Source organism: Hyperoodon ampullatus, assembly GCF_949752795.1.
Source record: "Hyperoodon ampullatus genome assembly, chromosome: 2".
NCBI lineage: Eukaryota > Metazoa > Chordata > Mammalia > Artiodactyla > Ziphiidae > Hyperoodon > Hyperoodon ampullatus.
The window spans coordinates 143,757,911-143,780,422 of NC_136915.1; the positions used below are offsets into that span (position 1 = coordinate 143,757,911).

Sequence of the window (22,512 nt, forward strand, 5' to 3'; positions counted from 1 at the left end):
GTCAGATGAATGGATGGAAGGATGGTCAGCAGGACAGAGGAACAGAGATTTTTCAGAATAGAAAAAGTCCTTGGAGCTTTTATCTGAGCCTTGTGCACTGTTCCACAAAGGCAGGGTCGACCTAAACGTTGACATCCACTGCCTGTGCCCGTCACCATGGGGGGCTGTCACGGAGAATGCACAGAAGAGGTCACGTCCCCAGGATTCTGGAGCCTTGGCAGGGAGTCAAGCAGCTGAATGTGATGGAGTGGTGGGAGCTGGGAAGTCAGCGAAGACAAAGCCCCTTTGTCTAGAAGTAGCAACACCCGGCAGGGCTGAGCCTGCAACAATGAAATCCATGGGAGCTCCAAACCTGTCGGGGCCTGATTCCTCGTTCAGCTTCTCATACTGCCTCACAGTTGCTTCTCTTCAGCAAAAAGTCTCTTACTCTAAAATGAGTTTGCTTATTTTTGCCCCTGGCAAACAACTCAGTATTATCTGAAATGCCTGAATTATGACTCTAAAATTTTTTCTTAAATCACCATTTTTTTCTGTTGTAAGAAATCCAATAGCAGTATATTTCTAAAGAGTAGATCCCAGACACTCACAAGAGCTATCTGCTGTTGTAACCAGAGCAGGACCCAATGGGGCCTTCCCAGGACAAACCCCCCAGCCCACTGTCCTCCACCTGTCTCGTCTGCAGAAAAACTGTAATCAAAGAGTAAGTTTAATCAGAGAAGTGAGAAAATGAAAACACAAAGGAAAAAGCCAAACAAGGCAAAATAATAATAGTTTAGCCATTAAACAAAATCAAGAACCTTTAGTTTCTCCTCAGGGGCTATAGATATATTCTGAGCCATATCCTTTGAGCTGTTTTGCAGATACTGAAACCCCCACCAGGTGGAAGAAGTTAACTATATGCTGCCCACAAGCACGTAGACCCCAGACCAATCAGAACCAGAAAGTTGATGATGTTGACTCCTGGTTGCCTCACCACCAAGAATGTCCATGAGCTGAACATGCACCTTGCAACCCTCTCCTCAACACATAGGCCCTTCCTCTTTTCCCTATATAATTTCTGAACAAAACTTGGGGAGTTGGTTCTTTGAGACATGAGTCCACCTTCTTGCCAGGATTGACAGCTACCTCAATAAAGCTACCTTTCCTTTTACCCAACACTTATCTCTCAGTATTGGATTCCTGAGCGATGAGCAGCTAAACCTGAGTTCTGTAACACTGTTACAACTCAAATTCCACCGTGACATAAAGCTTCCCAAATTTCCTCATCTCTGAAGTGGGCACAATACCACCCACATTACACGTCTTGCTAATAATCCTAAAAAGGGCTTATTAAAATCAGAAACATTTACAAATGGATTCAATGAACGAAAATTAAATTTATATGCAACTTTTCACGGAAATGTCTGGTGGGTACAACAACTGGGAAGAGCATCACGTGGGGCAGGACATTCTTCCCAGCCCCACACAAACATGGGCCATGTATTTAATACGGTGGCTCTGTATAGAGCCAGAGCTGGAAGAAAAGGGACAGGTTACCCTAGAAAATCAAGTGGAAATTGAAGCCAATTTTCTTCAATTCTAAGTAAGATCTGCAACTCTCAAAGTAGGAAGATATCAATACAGTCAGTACCCAGTTTGGAAACGAATTGTCTTCCAAAGTTCATTTGTAAGTCAGGTGCTCAGAACCTGGAGTGCAAGCATCATTCTATGCCCCAAGCCAACCAACAAAAGCTGACTAAACTTACAATATACCTGGCACACTACACACTTAGAGCAAAAATAGTAAAAAGCAATGGTGTGATATCATTTTTTAAACATATCCAAATGCCTAGAAAAACAAATACACAGTTCCTCACTAGGGTTGACCTGAAACCCAAACTATGAGCTGAAGCTGGACGTCATGTGATCCAAGTCATTACTGAAATGGGGTCCTGGAAAACTCAAAGGGGAAGAATGAGAAAAACTCCAGACTCAAGAGGAAAGGGGTTCTGGTGGGACACAGAAAGTAGTCTAACATCTTGCAATCAAAAGAGGAGGGTCTGGTACCTACCCATGACACTCTGAAGAACAGAAGTGCTAACCGTCACCACTAGGAGAGCAATAGCGGCCACCCTGCCCGCAATCTAAGCAGGCATAATGAGCTGCAGTGGAGGATAAATGGCCCACTGCCACCCCGAACCAGGGAGCAGAGGGGCGGGGGATTCCCAGCATGCTCTGCAGGGTGTGGACGGCCAGGGGCAGTAGAGGCAGGAAGGAAACAGTTCCATAGTTGCCATGAGTTGGTATAGGGAGTGTCCAGGAGCCACATTTGATTCCAATAGCTATGGCTAGGTCAGGAAGGAACTTCCTAAACTTTACAAGAGTGAAATTTGCATGAACCGATAAGGTTACTGATCCACATCTCTAGTATTTTGAGAGGAGAATGTGGGATGAGATTAAGACAAAGCACAGGGAATGCCTTTCTCTACATGGCACACTCGCACCTTTTACAGCAGGAAAGGTACTAAATGTCCAGTCGTTGCTGAGTACTATGGCTGGGTCAACGCCAAATACAAAAGTGATGCAAAACACTGAAACCAGCTTTGAAAATTGAAAAGGTTTATCACTGATCCACTCTGTACCTTCTTTAATCCTCCAAATAAAGTGCCAGTCTCCAGGTCAAATTCTTGGTCCAGTTCCTCTTCATGTTCTGACAAGAAAAACAATGTGCATTAGTCACAAATCCAAATGAAACTGGACTTGGTTTAACAGGAGAGGTACCAAAGGAAACTGGAATACGTCCTGGAAAAGCTGCCCGTGGACTGAGCTACAGGCATGGAAACATGTCACACGCCTTCATTTCTGTGACCTCAGTTCCTGGAAATACACAGTGGGGCTGATGGAAATGTCCCTTTAATTTGTCATAAGGGTCAAAAAAGTGCAAAAGCTTCCAGCACAAGGAAGCACAGGAGGGATGAGGGCAAATGCCCCACTTGTACAGATGGTGAAAAAAATTTTTAAACGGACCATGCCACAAAATGATGGTGATCATAGCCCTGTGATATAAAGCTAACAAGATTATTGATGGAACTGTATAATGGTAATACATATGCTTATAAGTAAACAGTACAATTGGTTTAAAACAAAAAATATTTTAAAATCTTATTCAAATACTTCCTAAGGGTGAACAATAACCAGGCACAGTGTGAAATAGTTAGCAGTAATGCAGAACACAATTGGCAAGGCTTTTGCTCTCCTGGGACTTACTGTACACTGGATGAGAGAGACAAACAAATAATAAGAAATTACAATGGTGCTGAAGAATGCCATGATATGGGAGGTAAGGAGTGCTATGGGGGCTGAGTCTGGGGTGTCTATTTGATGTCAGTAGGCAGCTGGATGGGCATGGATGGAGCTCAAAACAGCGCCTCCGTTGGAGGTAAAGACTTAGGAGTCCCCAGTATAAGGGTAGTAATGAAGCCTCCAGAATGGCTGAGATCACCCAAAAGGGCACAGACTGCATAGACAAGAAAAGAAAAATCCAGTGCTCATCAGACCAACAAACATACAAAAAACACAGAGGACCACAAAGGAGCTACCCAGAAAGATCAAAGGAAAACCAGGAGAGAGTGCGTCACTAAAACATAATCATGAAATGATGCTGGTTTCAGAGTAGGATCAAAGGGCAGATTTACACACACTAGATGCAAACAGCAGCCCCAGCCTCAAACCCCAGGCAACACTGCCCCCAGGAAAAGCAGAAAAGGGAGGCTCATCGAGTACTGGGGCCCAGTGTGCCACAGGGCGCAACTGCAGGACACATTCACAATGAATTCCATAAGGTCCAGGAGGTGCTGTGGTGGTGTGTGATTGCCCTGGTCCTTTCTGTTACAGCTGCACACAGGCCACATTGTGTGTGTGTGTACATGTACGTGTGTGTGCGCTGTGCTGTACACAGACTCAAGTTCCAAGGGAACAACCCACAAACAAGCAGCAAGCTACTACAATCCAACAAAGTAACAGGTCTCTCTGAACGCTAACAAAAACAAGGGGGAAACCTCTCTGCTTTCCTGCCTCTTCTGTTTTGGCTTCACTTTCCTACAAAGTGCAACCTCCAGAAATAACAGAATTACGCAGAATTGAAACAAAGCAAAAACTTGAGTGCTTCTTTTTTTGAAGGGTACATTCCAAAGCAGTGAAGTTTACAAGCTAAGCAGCTGACTCCCCCAAATTAGGACACATCTCCCCCTAGTGGGAAAAAGGAATCGTATGCAGATATGAGAATTAAGACAAAATCCTGTCTGGCGCTGGGCAGTTGATATACTATCTGAGACACATTTATAATTTTAAAGTTTCTAGTAGCCACACTTTAAAAAAATAATTTTTCAAAGTGAAATTAATTTTAGAATATTTTATTTACCCTAATATGTCCAAACATTATTTCAACATGGAATCAATGTTAAATAATTATTAATGAGTTATTTTACATTCCTTTTTCTTACTAATTCTTCAAAATTCCATGGATACATTATCCTTACAGCACATCTCAATTTGAAGTGGCCACATTTCAAGAGCTCATTAGCCACGTGCGGCTATGGACAGTATGGTTCTACACTAAAACCCTCCCTCAGCTTTTGGAGAATTCCTACCAATCACCCTTCTCTGATTTCTTGACACAAACAAATGCTGTATGACGTACATTTAAATTACAGCTTAAATCCACTCATGATACTTTGGTGATCACTGTCTTCAGACCGCCTTGAGTTAGCTGAAATGCATTGCTATAGAATTTGGTAGAGTTCTACCAAAGTTTGGTTGAATTGGTAGAATTCGGTAGAACGGAAGCTGAGAAACTGTAGCAGGAGATCTTTCTGTGAAAGGTGACAACCCTCAGAACTTCTCTGATTATCCTGCTTAGGTGAGGACCCCACACCCTCACCCTCTGGGCAAGAACGAGATTTCATCATAACTCACATTCCCTCAAGCAAGGGGACGGTGCAAATGGAGAGAAGCCTTCTCTACGTGAGCACTTTTCTCTGCACCACACGGGCCTGACTGTGGGCAGAGCCAGCCCTTTCTTCTAGGTGCCCTGGTTCCATTTCCCCAAATTCAGCGCTCCACAAAACTGCCTGAGAGCAGAGAAATTAAGCAGTTTCTGCTGACGAGCCCTCAATACTATGTCAGCTGTTGATTTTTCCCCTGCCCTCCACCACCAACCACCACCCAACAACGGGATACATCAAAGCCCCATTCCACCTGCTGAGTGAGAGGGTTCGCATTTCAATCACCAATGAGCTGTGGTGGTAAACCGTTCACTTAAAGCCGCTAACCTACCTACCCTTTCACCCTCAACAGTTTGATGGGAAATCAATTCCGGTGTGGGGTAGGGGTAATTAGAGGGAAGGGGAGGGAAACACACACACACACACACACACACCCTCATCTGATACAAGCCGCTGTCGGGCACATGCACACCCAACCGTGGCCCAACTGTCCTGCTGTTTCTATGCATTTGAAAAATTCCAATCTGATCCTATGGATTCTTTATTTCTCTAGGAAGCCGGAGGATATACCAGACCATGGTAGTAAATGAGAGTGGGGGAAGGGAGCCGCAAAGATGGGCTTCTAAAGATAAGAGAATTTAATAGTAAGCAACTCTCAAATATGCACAAGTACATGATCATATACAAGAGGGAAGAAAAGGTGCTGGTTTTTCCATGAGATTCTTGAAGTACGTGGGCTCCTTCTCTCTTCTCCTCCAGTTCCCACTCGGGAATAATATAGTGGTTTGGAAATAGCCCAAGCAAAAACAAATCATATATGTAAATAGGATGCAAAGCGATATACACATAAATGATCTTCAAATCTCCCTGAAAGAGCTGCTCATCTGCGACTCCTTAGGAATTCTGGGGTCTATCAAGGCAGGCCACCAGGCACACAGTTTGCATGGGAATCCTTAGGGCTCCCTGGAGAGCCAGAAGCCCCAGACTAAGATGGAAATGCTCCAGTAAAGAAAAAGCCATAAGCTTTGATGCAACACAGAGCAAAGGCTGGGGGAGCAGGGGGCCTGAGAAGTGAGGCGCTGTAGAGTCTAACACTGAGGGTTGCCTTCAAATGCCCCCCAGCCCGGGGCCCGTTCCCGAGTCATTGTGAGGGGTTAACCACAGGCTTTAAGAAAGCAGACTGTCTGGAAGTCAACAGGCCCCTCCCTTGAGGATCAGTGTCAATCTAGGAAGAAAACACCAGTGCAAGCCTGAGAGGGAGGGGTGGGCCAGGAGACTTGGAATTCCAGTAGGAAGGCAGCAACTTGACGGTTTCCTATGACCCTGGCCATAGGTAACATGGAAAAAAAAAGATCAAATATAACATGAACCCCTGCCAAATAGAACACTCGGAGTCTTAGCTGCACCACAGCACACACTATTAATGCTGGCTATCTAGACGGGCTGTCCAGACCTTGCCTCCTGCACTTGGGTTCTTTCACAAGGCTGTATTAACTGAAGGGCCCCTAGTGGTTCTGTCCATGGGCAGCCAGCTCACCTGGTTCCAAGGGCATAGGCCACCTGTACAAACACAGGACTGGTAGCCTTTGTTTCCCTACCCTGAACTGGGGCCACCAGATAAGTAACCAGCCATCTTGCAACCAAACTCCTAATCACAGAAGCAAGTGGGAAAAATTACCTCTGGATTGACAAAGCCTGTCCCCTATGACAGGTTAGTATGTTGCATGAATGACATAAAAGAATTAATCTATAAATGAGCTGCTATATCCTTTTCTCATAAGCTGGGATTAGTGACAAGTGATAAGAAAAGGCATGTAAAGGAACAAACAAAAGCCAAAAGATGAATATGCTCAACTATATTTGCATCCCACTTTAAGAACACCTACTATAAAAAAGAAAAAAGAAACTGGAGGCAGCAATTCAAATGATTTGCTCCATATTTGCTTAAATATCAGGGCTCTCTGGTGTCACAGAGTTTATTTAGAGAAACATTAACTGCTTGTCACTGAAGATTAAAGAAATGAAAATAAAATACCTGTGAAATAAAAACTCAAATCAATGGAAAGCACAGTTCCTTCTATAAAAATGTCTCTAACTGCAAATTTTCAGGAAGATAGCTACTCCATGAAAGGTAAGCCTGGGCTCTGTAAAGCCAAAGAGATCTAGGGTGGCTGCTGTTCATCAGAAAGTAATCACAGAGAACAGAAAAATGGTAGAATTTATAAGTAAATCCAAGAGCTTGTTCTTCGAAAAAGAGAATCAACCTACCAAATAGACAAAACCTTTTTAAATTTCCTAAAACAAGGGACACACGTAGAATTCAAAACATTTTAAGAATATGATATACAACCATACATTAATATATCTGAAAATTTCAATGAAATCGAAAAATATAAACTACTCACACTGACTTAAGAAGAAGAGCTACATATACCAATAATCCTGAAAGATACTGAAAAGTTTTCGATAAGTCTACTTCCAAAGAGACTCTGTGGCTAGACAAACTTACGAGCGAATGATATCAAACTTTGATGCCGACACTTTGTATACTACTTAAACAGTTCCATAATATTGGCGGAGTCAGTGGGGGAGCTTCCCCATTCATTTCAAAAACTTAACAGAATGCTGATACTGAAATGTGAGGATGAAACAATAAAACTACAGGCCAGTTAATCTCACTTCAAAATTATTAGTATTTTTTAAACACAGAAACAAGCAGTGTATTTAAAAATAGCATAGTCACAGTAGGTTTGTTGTAGGAAACCATATAAACTATATTGGAAATATGATTACAATATCAATAGGCTTAGAAAGGAAAACTATGTAATCATCTGAATAGATACTTTAAAAAATGGATAAAATTCAACATGTATTGCTGATTTTAAAATTTTAGTAAAAGGGAGCTAGACATATTCCTTAACATGTTTTTCTTCCAAAGAAAAGCTTATTCAGCGTTTCACTAATGGTAAAACAATATAGGGATTTCCATTAAAGTTAGGGATAACAAAATAAGGACAGCATTCTTTTCCAACTAGTATATTGTTCTAGAAGTCCTGGCTAAGTAATAATAGATGAAGCAAAACCATTATCATTATGTGTGGATATTATCTAAGTACAAAAACCAGGAGAATCAAATGACAAAAGCCAGTGGAACCCTAAGAGAATTCAATAATTTTTGGAACATAAAATAGAGAAACCAAAATAAACAACTTTACTATAGACCAGAAATAATCAGCTAGAAATTATAGAAAATATAATTGGAAAGTATCCCAATTATAAAACAAAGAAAAAGACTTATAAATAATCTTAGGAATTTTAACAGGGCCTATTATGAAGACAACCATGAACTTTTTTTAAGGGAAGTAACAGAAACCTTGAGGAAAAAATACCATACTCCTGGATGCAATATTATAAGATTGTCAATTATTTACAAACTAATTTCTAGGCTTACTGTAATTCTGATTAAAACCCTAATGAGATTTTTTTGGAACCTGCCAATTTCAAACGTATCTCAAAGAATAAACCAGTAAGAATAGCTAAGAAAAGAATGGAAATAAAGAACAAGGAGTGGTAACTTACTCCACCAGATATTCAGACATTTAAAAAGCAAAAATAATTAAAACAGCACAGTACTGATGTAAGAATTGATTGAGAAATCAGTGAAACAGAAAAGACAGCCCCCATACTGTGTGTGTATGCACGTGTGCATATCCATAAAAGAATTTAGTAGATATAATAATTTAGTACATGATCAAGATTGCATTATAATTCAATAAAGAGATACTTATTAAATAGCGTTTGGTTACCTATTTGGGAAAAAAAGTAATTTAACTCTTCACACTTCTCATCAATATACCAAATACATATGAGGTGGATTGAAGAATAAAGGCTAAACTCACTGAGACCACAGTAAGATGGACATTCTCCAATAGAAAACGTGTTAATTGGCACAGCCTTCCTGGAGAACAGTCTGGGTATATCTATCAAGAACCTTAAAAACATTCATGTAGTTTGACTCTATACTTCCTCTTCTGAAAATCCCTCTGAGAAAAACAATCAGGTACAATAAAACAGTACAAATAGATTCCTCACAAAATAAATGAGCTAAGCATTCAACTCATGAAGTTGGAATGAAGGAACAGAGCAAACCCAAAGAAACAATAAGGAAGGGAATAATCAGATAAGGGCAGAAATCAATGAATTGGAGAACAAGAAGAAACAATTGAGAAATCTAACAAAGCCAAAGCTGAAAAGCTTAATAAGATCTCTAGCACCATTGATCAAAGGGAAAAAAAAAGTAGGACGGAGGGAGTGAAGGAGAAGATGTAAATAACAAAGTATACAATGAGAGAAAAGCCAACTAGAGAAACAACAAATTTTTTCTAAGATAAGTATTATAAATCACAATATACTAATCAAGTTGAAAACCTTCATAAAATGCATAGATTGCTAGAAAGCTACAAAATGTCAAAATAGGTACAAGAAGAGAGATATTTTGAATATAAATCAATAGTTAGTAAGCTGAAACAGTAGGCCATGACTTCCCTTTCCAGATGCTTTTCCAGGTGACCTCCTATCACCAATGGTTTTCACTGATGAGAATTCAACTGTTTTCATTCCAAGAACTGCAATAAGCTGATATGAACAACAAAAATACATAGCCCTCTTTTAGGCAGAGGCATTAATTCTTTCAAGGTTACTGCAGGACACATTGTATCTTTCCTCAAATAAGTGCAATCAGAGAGACATAAAAGTATTTCTACATGTTCTAAACCATAAGACACAAACTTTATGTAGCAGGTTTGGATTAGCCACAATACTGCGGAATACCAGGGGAGAGGTCACCAAGCATAGAAGATCACCACTACCACCACCCCCCACCCCCAAGCATTTCCATATGACTTTGACACACTCTATGTAGACTCTTGGAAGAGCTGAGTGAAGAAGGGCTGTTCTGTTCAGTCCCTGCTGTGGATTTACCAAGAGATCCCTTGTGACTAGGGCTGTTATAATCAGTCTGCTGTCCCTAATGGTCAGACCACCCTGCTACTGCTGATGGGGAAGAGAGCAGTGAATGAGATGCCTGCTCTGTGCCCAGAGAAAGCAGCCGTGTAAGTGCCCACCCGTGGCATTCCACTTAACGAATAAGTTCTGAGCCTCTAGTATGTTCTAGGCCCTATATTTGCTCCAGAAACAAACACTCCAAAAAAGTTCACAGAAGAGACAGTTTTCCCAGTGGGTCTACTTCCATAATGTGGGTTAAGTGGCACTTTTTCCTGAATTAGATAGTAAGACATGGAGCCAAAAACACTCAACCTTGCGTTAAACACACTTTGGCAAGGCAGGGGGCTCTGGCTTCCATGAGCTGAATGGAAAAAGGAATAGAGAAATTAGACATTTCTTGGGAGTGGCCACTTTGGCACTGATATTAAGAGAAAAAGCCTGAAGGATAAAAGAAGCTCCAGGCTAGGGTGTGGTCAGTAATAAATCAAACAGGATGCCAGCCGCTGGATCAACTGAGATGCAGAAAAGTTCTGTATTCTCCACAGAAGGAACCCCTCCCACCTCCATCCCAGTAGCTTTCATCACATAAGAAGGAAAAATTTTATTCCAGTGGGATAAAATTTTAAGGTTTGAAGTTTTACAGTATAATGGATAAAAGGGCTTCTCCTATAAAGCAAGCTGCTTTAGGAAATTAAATTATCAATAAATCGAGTGGCAGAATAGAATAAAATATTGGGTCTAGAGTTGGACAAACCTGTTCCATTATTTATTAGATGTGTGGCCTTGGACAAGTTATATTTTTCAACCTCAGTATCCCCATCTGGGTAAAGAAGTGTAACACCCACTGTGGTAGAGAGACTCCAAAGATGGCCACCATCAATTCCCTGTCTCCGTGTCTATGTGCGCTGCTCCCGCCATAAAAACCCATAGTCCTTCCTCCCCTTGAATCTGGACTGGCCCTATGATTTGCTTTGACCAATAAATGAGGCATAAGTGACCTACTCAACTTCCCAGGTTGGGCTTTAAGAGATCTGCAGCTTCTGGTTTTACACACATGCAATATGTCTTCTTCAAAGCCATGTGGAGAACCACATACGGAGAACCACATACAGAGTGCCACAGCATTCCAGTTGACAGCCTCCAGTTGAGCTCTTGGCTGATAGCCAGTCATGTGAGTCAGCCATCTTGGACGTTTCAGCCTAGCTGAGCCACCAGATAATTGCAGCCCAGCGACAACACACAAAGCAGAAGAACTGCCCAGCTAAGTCCAATCCAGATTTATTAAAATCAAAGTCTCATAGAACATGAAACTCGATCAATGTAATCCATCAAAACAACAGGCTAAAGAAAAATTACATGATCATACCAGTAGATGCACAAAAAGCATTTGAAAAAAATCCAACACCCATTTATGATTCAAAACTCCCAGTAAACTAGAAATAGAGAGGACCCTCCTCAACTGGGTAAAGAACACCCACAAAAACCTACAGCTAACATCATCCTTAATGGTGAGTAACTAGAAGCTTTCCTGCTCAGATCAGGAAAAAGGTAAGGATGTTCCCTCTCATCACTCCTTCTCAACACTGTACTGGAAATCCTAGCTAATGCAATAAGAGGAGAAAATGAAATATAAGGTATACAGAATGGGAAGGCAGAAATAAAACTGTCTTTGTATGCAGATAACATGATTGTCTATCTAGAAAAACCAAAGAATCGACAAAAAAACTCCTGGAATTAATAAGCAATTATGGCAAGGTTGCAGGAAACAAGGTTAATATATAAAGGTCAGTCGCTTCACTATATATCAGCAATGGGGTTTCCCTGATGGCACAGTGGTTAAGAATCCGCCTGCCAATGCAGGGGACATGGGTTCAAGCCCCAGTCCAGGAAGATCCCACATACCATGGAGCAACTAAGCCCATGAGCCACAACTACTGAGCCTGTGCTCTAGAGCCCACAAGCCACAACTACTGAGCCCATGTGCTACAACTACTGAAGCCTGCGCGCCTAGAGCCCGTGCTCTGCAACAAGAAAAGCCACAACAATGAGAAGCCCGCACACCACAACGAAGAGTAGCCCCCACTTGCTGCAACTAGAGAAAGCCTGCACACAGCAACGAAGACCCAACGCAGCCAAAAAATAAACAAATATATATCAGCGATGAACAAGTAGAATTTGAAATTAAAAACAACAGCACCCCCCAAAATGAAATATTTAGGTATAAATCTAATGAAATATGCATGTTATATATGAGGAAAACAACAAAACTCTGATTAAAGAAATCAAAGAAGAACTAAATAAGTGGAGATATATTCCATGCTCATGGAAAGACTCAATATTGTCAAGATATCAGTTCTTCCATACTTGATCTATATATTCAATGCAACCCAAATCAAAATCCTAGCAAGTTATTTTGTATATATCAACAAACTGATTCTAGAGTTTATATGGAGAGGCAAAAGACCCAGAACAGACAACACAATATTGAAGGAGAAAAACAAAGTTGGACAACCAGTACTATCCAACTTCAAGACTTACTAAAAAGCTATGGTATGCAAGACAGTGTGGTATGGGTAAAAGAACAGACAAAGAGATCCATGCAACAGAACAGACAGCCCAGAAATAGACCCACATAAATATACACAACCAATCTCTGACAAACAAGCAAAGGTAATACAGTGGAGCAAAGAGAGCCTCTTCAACAAAAGGTGCTGGAACAAATGGACATCCACATGCAAAAAAAAATGAATCCAGACACAGACTTTACACTCTTCACAAATGGACATCATAGATCTCAATGTAAAATGCTAAACTATAAAACTCCTGGAAGATAACATCAGAGAAAATCTAGATGACCTTGGACGTGGCAATGACTTTTTAGATACAACACCAAAGGCATAATCCATGAAAGAAAAAATTGATAAGCTGCCTGTATTAAAATTAAAAAGTTTTGCTCCATGAAAGACACTGTAAAGGGAATGAGAAGACTAGCCACAGATTGGGAGAAAATATTTGCAAAAACATATCTTATAAAGGATTATTATCTAAAAGATACCAAAAACTGTTGAAAATCAACAGTGAGAAAATGAAAAATCTGATTTTATTTTTTTATTATTATTATTATTTTTTTTTTTGCGGTATGCGGGCCTCTCACTGTTGTGGCCTCTCCTGTTGCGGAGCACAGGCTCCGGACGCGCAGGCTCAGTGGCCATGGCTCACGGGCCCAGCCGCTCCGCAGCACGTGGGATCTTCCCGGACCGGGGCACGAACCCGTGTCCCCTGCGTTGGCAGGCGGACTCTCAACCACTGCGCCACCAGGGAAGCCCAAAATCTGATTTTAAAATGGGCAAAAGTCCTCACCTGACAGCTCATCAAAGCATGTAGATGGCAAATAAATATATGAAAATATGTTCCACAATATACATCAGGGAAATGCAAATTAAAACAATAACAAGATACCACTACACACCTATTAGAATGGCCAAAATCTAAAACACTGACAACACCAAATGCTGACAAGGATGTGGAGCAACAGGAACCCATTGCTGGCGGGAGTGCAAAATGATACAGCCTCTTTGGAAGAAAACTGGCAACTCTCTGGAAGAAAGCTGTTTATAAAAATAAACATACTCTTAACATACAATTCAGCCATTGCTCCTTGGTATTTACCCAAAAGAGCTGAGAACTTATGTCCGTACAAAAACCTTCACATGGATGTTTATAGCAGCTTTATTCATAATTGCCAAAACTTGGAGGCAACCAAGATGCCTTTAAGTAAGTGAATGAATAAACTGTGGTACATTCAGACAATGGAATACTGTTCATCACTAAAAAGAAATAAGCCACCAAGCCATGAAAAGTCATGGAGGAACCTTAAATGCATATTAAGTGAAAGAAACGGATGTGAAAAGGCTACATACTGTGTGATTCCAACTATATGATACTTTGAAATAGATAAAACTGGGAATTCCCTGGCAGTCCAGTGGTTAGGACTCTGCACTTCCACTGCAGGGGGCCCAGATTCGATCCTTGGTCAGGGAACTAGGATCCCACAAGCTGTGCAGTGCGGCCAAAAAAAAAAATTTTTTTCCTTTAAAACTGAAATAGGTAAAACTATGGAGATGGTAAAAAGATAAGTGGTTGCCAGTGGTTAAAGGGGAGGGAGGGATGAATAGACAGAGCACAGAGGATTTTTAGGGCAGTGAAACTACTCTGTATGATACTATGATGGATACATGTAATTTATACTTCTCAAAACTCACAGAATGAACACCACCAAAAATGCACCCTACTATAAACTGTGGACTTCGGATGATAACGATATATCAATACACGTTTGTCAATTGTAACAAACTGTACCAACTCTGGCGCAGGATGCTGATAGTCAGGGAGGCTGTACCTGCCTGGGGCACTGAGTGCATAGAAGCTCTTTGTATTTCCTGCTCAATATTGCTGTGAACCTAAAACTGCTCTTTAAAAAAGTCTACTTAGGGCTTCCCTGGTGGCGCAGTGGTTGAGAGTCTGCCTGCCGATGCAGGGGACACGGGTTCGTGCCCCAGTCCAGGAAGATCCCACATTCCACGGAGCGGCTGGGCCCGTGAGCCATGGCCACTGAGCCTGCACGTCCGGAGCCTGTGAGGCCCGCGTACCGCAAAAAAAAAAAAAAAAAAAAAAAAAAGAGAGAGATTTAAAAAAAGTCTATTTAAAAGGAAAAGAACCTCACAGAACAGTGAGAGATAATAAATGGTGGTAGTTGTTTTAAATCACAAAGCTTCAGGATGGTTTGTTAGGTAACAATGGACAAGGATCACACCCATTTTATAGAAAAGACTGATGATTAACTGCTAACACCCATTCTTTCTTTCTTCCTCTATAATAAAACCCTTTGGTTTAGCTGGGAAAAAAATGGCCTCCCAACCAAAGATTACATTTACTAGCTTCCCTCATAGTTGATATGGCCACGGACTAGGTTCTAACGAACAGCACATGAAAGAATATGACATAAGCAACTTTCAAGGTTATGCTCTAAAAAAAGAGAGGGTCTGTCCTCCCCCTTCCCTTCCATGCTTCCTGCTGGGAAAAAAGCAAACATGGCAGCTGGAGTTGGAGCAGCCACCTCACATCATGAGGTAGAACCATATGTCAAGGATGGCAGAGGAACATAGTTGAAGGAGCCAGGGTCATGGATGCTATCCAGACACCATACCAGCCCTGACCACAGTTATTCTGGAGGCTATGTTTCTGCAGCCAAGCCTATCTTCTAAGTAATACACCATCTCACAGGGCTGCTCTAAAGGTAGAATGAGACAGGGTACATAAAGTACCTAACACGGCACCTGACATAGACCAGGTGAGCTCCTTGCACATGGGCCCTGAGAGCTCAGAGGCTCCAGCCAGGGAATGCAGCTACTTGGACAGCCTTGACCAAACAGTCTTCATCTACTTTAGATGGCCAGTCTCTCCCATGGCTTTGAGTGGGACATATGTAGAATGCAGGCAAAGCTGATCCCAGTGACGCAAGTCAATCCCAGTGATCCACAGGGAGGCAGCTGCTGGGGGCACAGTACTGTCAACTGTGCTTCCCAAAACCTACCTTTGCCATTTTAAGTGACCACAATTACTTTCAGCAAACTCCCCCACCTTCAAGATAAAGTCCAGACTCCTCAGCCAAATAAATACACATCATTCACAATCTATCTCGCTCTTTGATCTAAGCTCAACTCTTACCACTCTCCCTCCACGCACTACACTCCAGCCCTACTGAGTGGTTTGGAGTTCCCAGGTCATGCTGTGTTTTCTCACACCCCAATGGCATTGCACATGCTGGTCCATTTGCCTGCAAACACATCTCTGTCCAGAGCCTCTGCCCCTTTCTCTACTTGGCTGACTTCTGTTCTTCCTTAAAACAAGGCTCACCATCACCTCTAGGAAACTGTCCCTGACTACGGAAGAGATCACTCATGGACCCTCCAAAATTCTTTCTTCCATTCTTCCCCAGCATGGGAAGTTTTATGTAGCACACAGCCACCAAGCTAACGACAATAGTTCCCAGCCTTCCAGCTGTGGCCAGGGAACTCAGTGCTGGTCAACTGGTGTGAGCACAAGTGACAGGGCAATGTTTATTCCAAGCTGCCCTTAAAGGAAAGGAGGGTTCCCATGCCCCTTCCCATGGGCTGGCATGAGGACTTCGTAATGAGTCCTCTTCAACATGTGCACAAAAGCACTGTGGACAGCAGAACAAGAAGAGCAAAGCAGTCCGGACCTCCATGTGTCTGAGAGGAGTAATGGCAAGAGAGAAGTTAAAGAGATTACTGCTAATTATGAATGCAAATCATCTCCATGGCCTTCAGTAGCCATTGAATCAAACCTTCTTATTACAGGAGACCAGCCACAGGATCCCCTAAAAGATCCAGGATTAGGGTGGAAAACTCCACGACTCAGGTCATTGATTCAAACTGTCCAAGATAGGAGGAAAGCAAAGCAGGGCTCAAGTCATCCTGAGCCCATGAGGCTATCTTCCTGAATCTTCCACCTCTGAGCATTCCCTCCTCCATCTTTTTTTCTTGATACAAGTTTAGAAAAGTTGGGGCCTTACCTCTGGAGACTTTGTAAACTTCATAGAAAGAATAGAAGTGGAAGCCTAGGGAAACAAACAGGTAAAAAGACAGTTCCCATCGGGGCAGCATTGCTCCTTGTGACAAAGGGTCCCGTGGCCCACGCTGAGAGTTTCTAGGAAGAGAAACAGAAATAAAAACATTAAACCATAAACGTGACACTAGAGGACAGAACCTTACTTGTTCTCCCAGGGACCCATCACTACTCAAGGGGATACAGACATAAACCTCCTCCTATCACACCTCCTCCTGCCATGACCTTATCCCACCTGCATCACATCACACACACACACACACACACACACACACACACACACACACACACACACACACACACACACACCTGCCTGCCCAGGGTGGGCAGGTCTTTCCCTATGAGCTCCCACAGCCCCCCATCTGCCTCCCATCACAGTGTACACCAGACACTTCTGTTCTCATTGCCTGCCACACCTGTCTCCCCCTGTGGAGTGGACCTTTAGAGAGTAGGGACCATGATCTCTGAGTCCCAGCACCTAGCACAGGATGTGGAATGTAGCAGGAAAGGACTACTAAATACTCCACAAATAAATAATAAATTACTATTCAAAAGCCTGAATAAAAGAAAAGCACAAATCATCTCCAAACCTCTTCTAAGCCAACAGTATTAACCTCCTTGTTCTCCCCTTCAAGTGTCATCCCATAGTTGTTTATAAGAATGGATTAATAAAGCCACTCTGTCTTCCATCTTCTGGGTACTTCTTAAACAGAAGTTAATAGCCTGCTAGTTGCCCACTCTGTATATGCAAGCTCCCTTCTTACAAAGTAATTGAATTTCTATCTGAACACATGGATGCTGAGCTCAACGCTACAGTGTATCCAAGTGTGGACATTTGAATAGTTCTGGCTCTGAGGCTGTGGTCATCCCCTTCCTGCTGGGTGGAGTTGGAACAGCCACCTTTGGACCAAGAGGTAAAAGCCACACAGAAAAACAAGACAGAGGCGCCTTGGTCCCTGACTGCGTGTACCACCCCACCTCAGCCCCACCCCCAAAACTGCCCTGAACCTCTTATATCTGGACCATTACATGAAAGAGAAATGCATCCCCAGGATATTTAAGCCTGTGCTGCTCTCGATCTCTCTGTTATGGCTGCCATGTCTATATTCTAGGTAATAAAGCAGGTAACAGAAAGTCCTAAAATGCTGCAAATTAAATGATCAGTTCCCAAATAACAAAGAGTTAACTAAATGTAAACCCTTTTATGGCCCTCATTGCTTTACTTAAACCTCTCAAATATGTCTCATTGTGGATGTCAAATTAAAACAAGAGCAAAATTTTAAGCCCCAAGCAAGCATTTCTAATATGTGACAGTAACGCCAAAAATCAGAATTCACACATGAGCTCGTTTTACCTTCACAACAGCCAGGTGAAGTAGGTGGAGCAAGGCATTTACAGATGAGGAATGTGAAGCACGGTGAGGTCACACAATCAGAAACAACTGAGCCAGGGCTCAAATCCAGGTCTTGGGACCATTGGGCCCCCACCCCACTGCTCAGGTACAGCCACCAACCCCATTAGTGCCAGTTCACAGGGTTACTTGTCCTTAGGGCCTGGCTCGGAATCTGCCACACACAAACTCCTTTCTTCAGGCTACAGGGAGATGCAGCACGAAGGGATATAAACTTTAGCTTTTGTAATAGGGAAGAACAAATCTGACTCCATGTTGGATCTGTTTTGTTTAACTTTTAACCTTTGTATTCTATTGCTTTTGCTACAAGTTAAAAATATTGCCTATAGCCTGAAACATACAGGAGAGCCCATTCTCAAGGCTCTGACCTTTAACGTTACAACACTTTTTCATTCACACAGAGATAAAAAGTTGCAGGACAGAGAATAACATTTGTCTTGTTGGAGGTTCACAGGAAAATCATAACCATCTGACCTACATGGACAGCTGCAAGAACAAAGGATCCTGACACCAAGATGTTCGCAACAACCAGCCACACCCTCTCTCCTTTCACTATAAAAGAAACCTGAATTCAAACTCAGGTAAGATGGTTCTTTGGGACCCTAGTCCACCATCTTCTCGGTCTGCGGGCTTTCCGAATAAAGTTGCTATTCCCTGCCCCAACACCTTGTCTCTCAATTTATTGGCCTGTTGTGTGGTGAGCAGTACGAGCTTGGGCTCAGTAACAGTTTCATAAAATATGAGGTCAGAAATCAGTGGTCCTCCAACCAGAGGACCCTCTGGTCATTACCTAAAAGTTGCCAAGCCAGTCTAGTCTGAGTTTCTCCTGCAGATCTCCTAAAAAATCCAGAAGCAGCCACTCATGCTCTCAATCCCAAACTCTCTAAGCCCTAGTACTTCAACAACGCCTTCTCAGTTTCCCCTACTGCTTTTCAGAGCCACTTCTAACTTCATACATTTCTAGTCACACTTTATTTTTAAATACCTGGCATCTCCGAGAATCTGTTAAGATTTCTTTCTGGAACTTTGTAAGAATATAGTAATTTCAATTTAGTGGGAAGTGAATTTCAACCTCTGGGTTTCATATTGTCTCTCCTTTCCAAGGATGTTGGTATTACTATATTGGATGACTTCCTCAATTAGCAAAGAGCTGAACCCCTCTTCAAATGCTACTAAATTTGAACATAAATAATCTTGGAGATTAAATCAAAGTTCCTGCTCTTTTGAACCTTTTCATGGACATTCTCCTTCTAGGACAGTTCCCCTGAATTAGTGATTTAACTGTCAGGAAACTAGAAAACTCAGCCTTACAACATTTTCCTTTTTGATGCTGCTCTTAGCTACACTGTATGTTTTGCAGACATATACACAAAGATACATAGTAATAAACAACAAAGCAGCAGGGCTGTGTCCTCATATTTAAAATTTGGGGACTGGACCAAATAGCCTCCTGCTGACAGCATATCAGGGAGAGATGCATCAGGGAGACATGCAGACCTAGGGGAGACCGGGCTCTGCTGCTGACGGGCTGAGGAATTTAAGTGGATCATAACTTTCCAGATACGTTTCCTCATAGAGTTATTGAATGGATTAAATATAAAATGTTTACCCAGGGCCTGGCACAGAGCAAGCACTCAATAAACATTAGCTAAGATCTGTCCAGCAGGACCAGTTAGTGAATGTATCATCAGGAGCTTACCTAGCCAGAGCCCTGGTTTCCTTTCAGAATTGATGACAGCTAACTGACCTTCCATGGGGAGGGGGGGTGAGCATCCTACCTGCTTCTGGGCCTTCGTCAGCTGATCGGCATCCCCAGAGTTCTCTCCAGTTTCTCATCCCCATCCTCTCCCCACATTCGACCCAAGGCCACCCCAGACAGCTAACAAACTGTCCTTGGGAGCCACCTGGAGAGCTTTCTGACCAGTGTCTCTTCTCACCACCTCTTTTCTTAGCTCCAAAGGTATTATATACAGTCCTCACTTTTCTTGCCTCATCATTCACAATCCCAGGAATGTGACCTCAAAACACCACCACCACACAGACACCCACCTGTCCTTCTTAACAGATCTTTCTTCCTTAATACTTCTTTTCAACTCTTGTCCACTTATCTCAAGAAAATTCCTCTCCCCAATGTTTTCCCCCCTCCCTGTTCATTTCAGCTGTGCACTCAGAGAGCCAATCAGAGTAGATATGTTTTAAAGGATTCAATGACACAACACAAAGCTGTACCTTTGGGAATGTAACTAGAACTTTTTCTTAATGTCCAAACCCATAAACGTTCCTAAAAACTCTCTCAGAGAATTCTCAAGTTTCCATGTCTCATTTCCTAAACATGCTTATGTTCTTCTTTAGGCATAAGCTACCACGATGAAATCAAAGAAGCCCTTACTCAAATGTGTAAGTAATGCCTCTTTTCTGTTTTTCACGCATAAGATTCAGTCCTGCAGCAACATTATCAGCTAAGTGGGCATCCATTCGATGGCCCAGAAACTCGTCACCATTTATATCATGATTTCTATAGGAAACAGCCAATCTACAGCAACACAGCCTGTTTTTAAGTAGGAGACTACCTGATCGATCTATATAAAGGAGGTTATAGTACTGATATGTGAGAGCTAAGGCGGGTTGCTGGGATGTCTGATGGTGAAGATATGTCTGAGAGCACTTCCACTTTGGTGGGAATACTGGTCAGGACTATGAGGAAGAAAAAATGGGGATAGTTTAGGAGCCAAGTGGTGGAGGGTCTTAAACATATATGATGACAGGCTCGGATCTGATTACCTGAAGAAACCTCAGGCTTGTGAGCCAGCTCATTTAATTTTTTTATGAAGCTTCAGGAAGAAGCCCCTTGACATACCAGTAGAGACTAAAGGCAGGGAGGTCAGCGATTCAGGCTCTCGGTGGGAAGTGGAGAGAAAGTGCTAGAACCAAGCAACAGAGAGGAGGGAAAATTAAGTTGCACCTGGCACCAAGTTAGTCCAGGAGGCATTGGCGGGGGTGGGGGAGAGGAAAATAAAGGACATAAAATAGCACCTCCAAAGCTGTCAAGACTACAGTGTCTCAATGCTGAATTTTTTTTTTTTTTTTTTTGGTTACGCGGGCCTCTCACTGTTGTGGCCTCTCCCCTTGCGGAGCACAGGCTCCGGACGAACAGGCTCAGCGGCCATGGCTCACGATCACGGGCCCAGCCGCTCCGCAGCATGTGGGATCTTCCCAGACCGGGGCACGAACCCGTGTCCCCTGCATCAGCAGGTGGACTCTCAACCACTGCGCCACCAGGGAAGCCCAAAGCTGAATATTATTGATTAAGGTGAGAAACAGGCACAAAGTGAAGACAGAGAGAAAATGCATTTAAGATTAGGTCTTGGAAGAAAATCATAGCAGAGGTTTCCCTGGGATTAGGGGAAAGAAGTCAAACAGGAACAAGATTTCTCTACCCCCATACTGGGTATAAGAGCCCCAAGCTGGGTATTTCCAAAAAGTATTATATTTATCTGGGAACTGTAGAACTCAAGCGGCCCACATAATAAAATCTTAGCTGGAAAATGGCAAGAATTCCTCAGCTAAGAGGGATTCTTCTATACTGAAGCAATGTACATTTGCATTCACATTGTAATTTAACACTCCACCTGCTTTCAAAGATGCCATCCACTCTCATTCTCACCAGGAGGGCTAACTGTTGGCTCTTTTTTCAGGAATCAGAATCTTGCTCAGAGAAAAGACGTGATCTGCCCAAGGATCCAGAGAAGCCAGCAATGAAGCAAAAAAGAGAACCCAAGTTCTCAACTCCCACTCTCTTAGGCAGAAATCCTGTTCTTTACTCTTGGTAGAAAAGTATAGCTCACTATGCCAGAGCCTGAAGTGTGCATACACGTAACTTCTGTAAGATGCTTTTCCCCAGTAACTTCTAATACCTTTTCAAAAGTCTTTTATCTCGGGCTTCCCTGGTGGCGCAGTGGTTGAGAGTCCTCCTGCTGATGCAGGGGACACGGGTTCGTGCCCTGGTCTGGGAAGATCCCACATGCCGCAGAGCGGCTGGGCCCGTGAGCCATGGCCGCTGAGCCTGTTCGTCCGGAGCCTGTGCTCCGCAAGGGGAGAGGCCACAACAGTGAGAGGCCCGCGTACCGCCAAAAAAAAAAAAAAAAGTCTTTTATCTTTATTGTTGATAAATACAACAAATGGATTCCAACACCCCCACTTTAAATTCTTTTCTGCTCCTCACCCTTGATTTAGCACTAAATGGGCTAACACCAAATACTCCCATGCACCAGAGGACTTTAAAACGGCACCCGCAGCATGAAGCTAACGATCTCCAGGGCCATCACCATCATCACTCCCAACTAACTAAACTGAAATTTTTCTCTACTGAGTTTACCCAGAGTTTAGCAACAGCTGTACTACAATAAGTAGTATTTACAGATGACCTATGCTGAGAAAGCACTTTACAAGGATTCTTTCATTTAATCT

The 22,512-nt window shown here is 42.6% G+C and overlaps 1 protein-coding gene across 1 annotated transcript in view; it reads right to left on the reverse strand.

Annotated features, from left to right (window-relative positions):
* The window catches only part of HHAT (hedgehog acyltransferase), a gene marked incomplete at both ends in the record, with an annotated part of 362,271 nt that extends 345,599 nt beyond the window's left edge, over positions 1–16,672 (reverse strand). The window contains 2 exons of the mRNA XM_079697991.1: positions 2,622–2,689; positions 16,582–16,672. Of these exons, the coding sequence (XP_079554117.1) occupies positions 2,622–2,689; positions 16,582–16,672 (159 nt within the window). The remainder of the gene's footprint in view (positions 1–2,621; positions 2,690–16,581) is intronic.
* Positions 16,673–22,512: the final 5,840 nt, after the last annotated feature.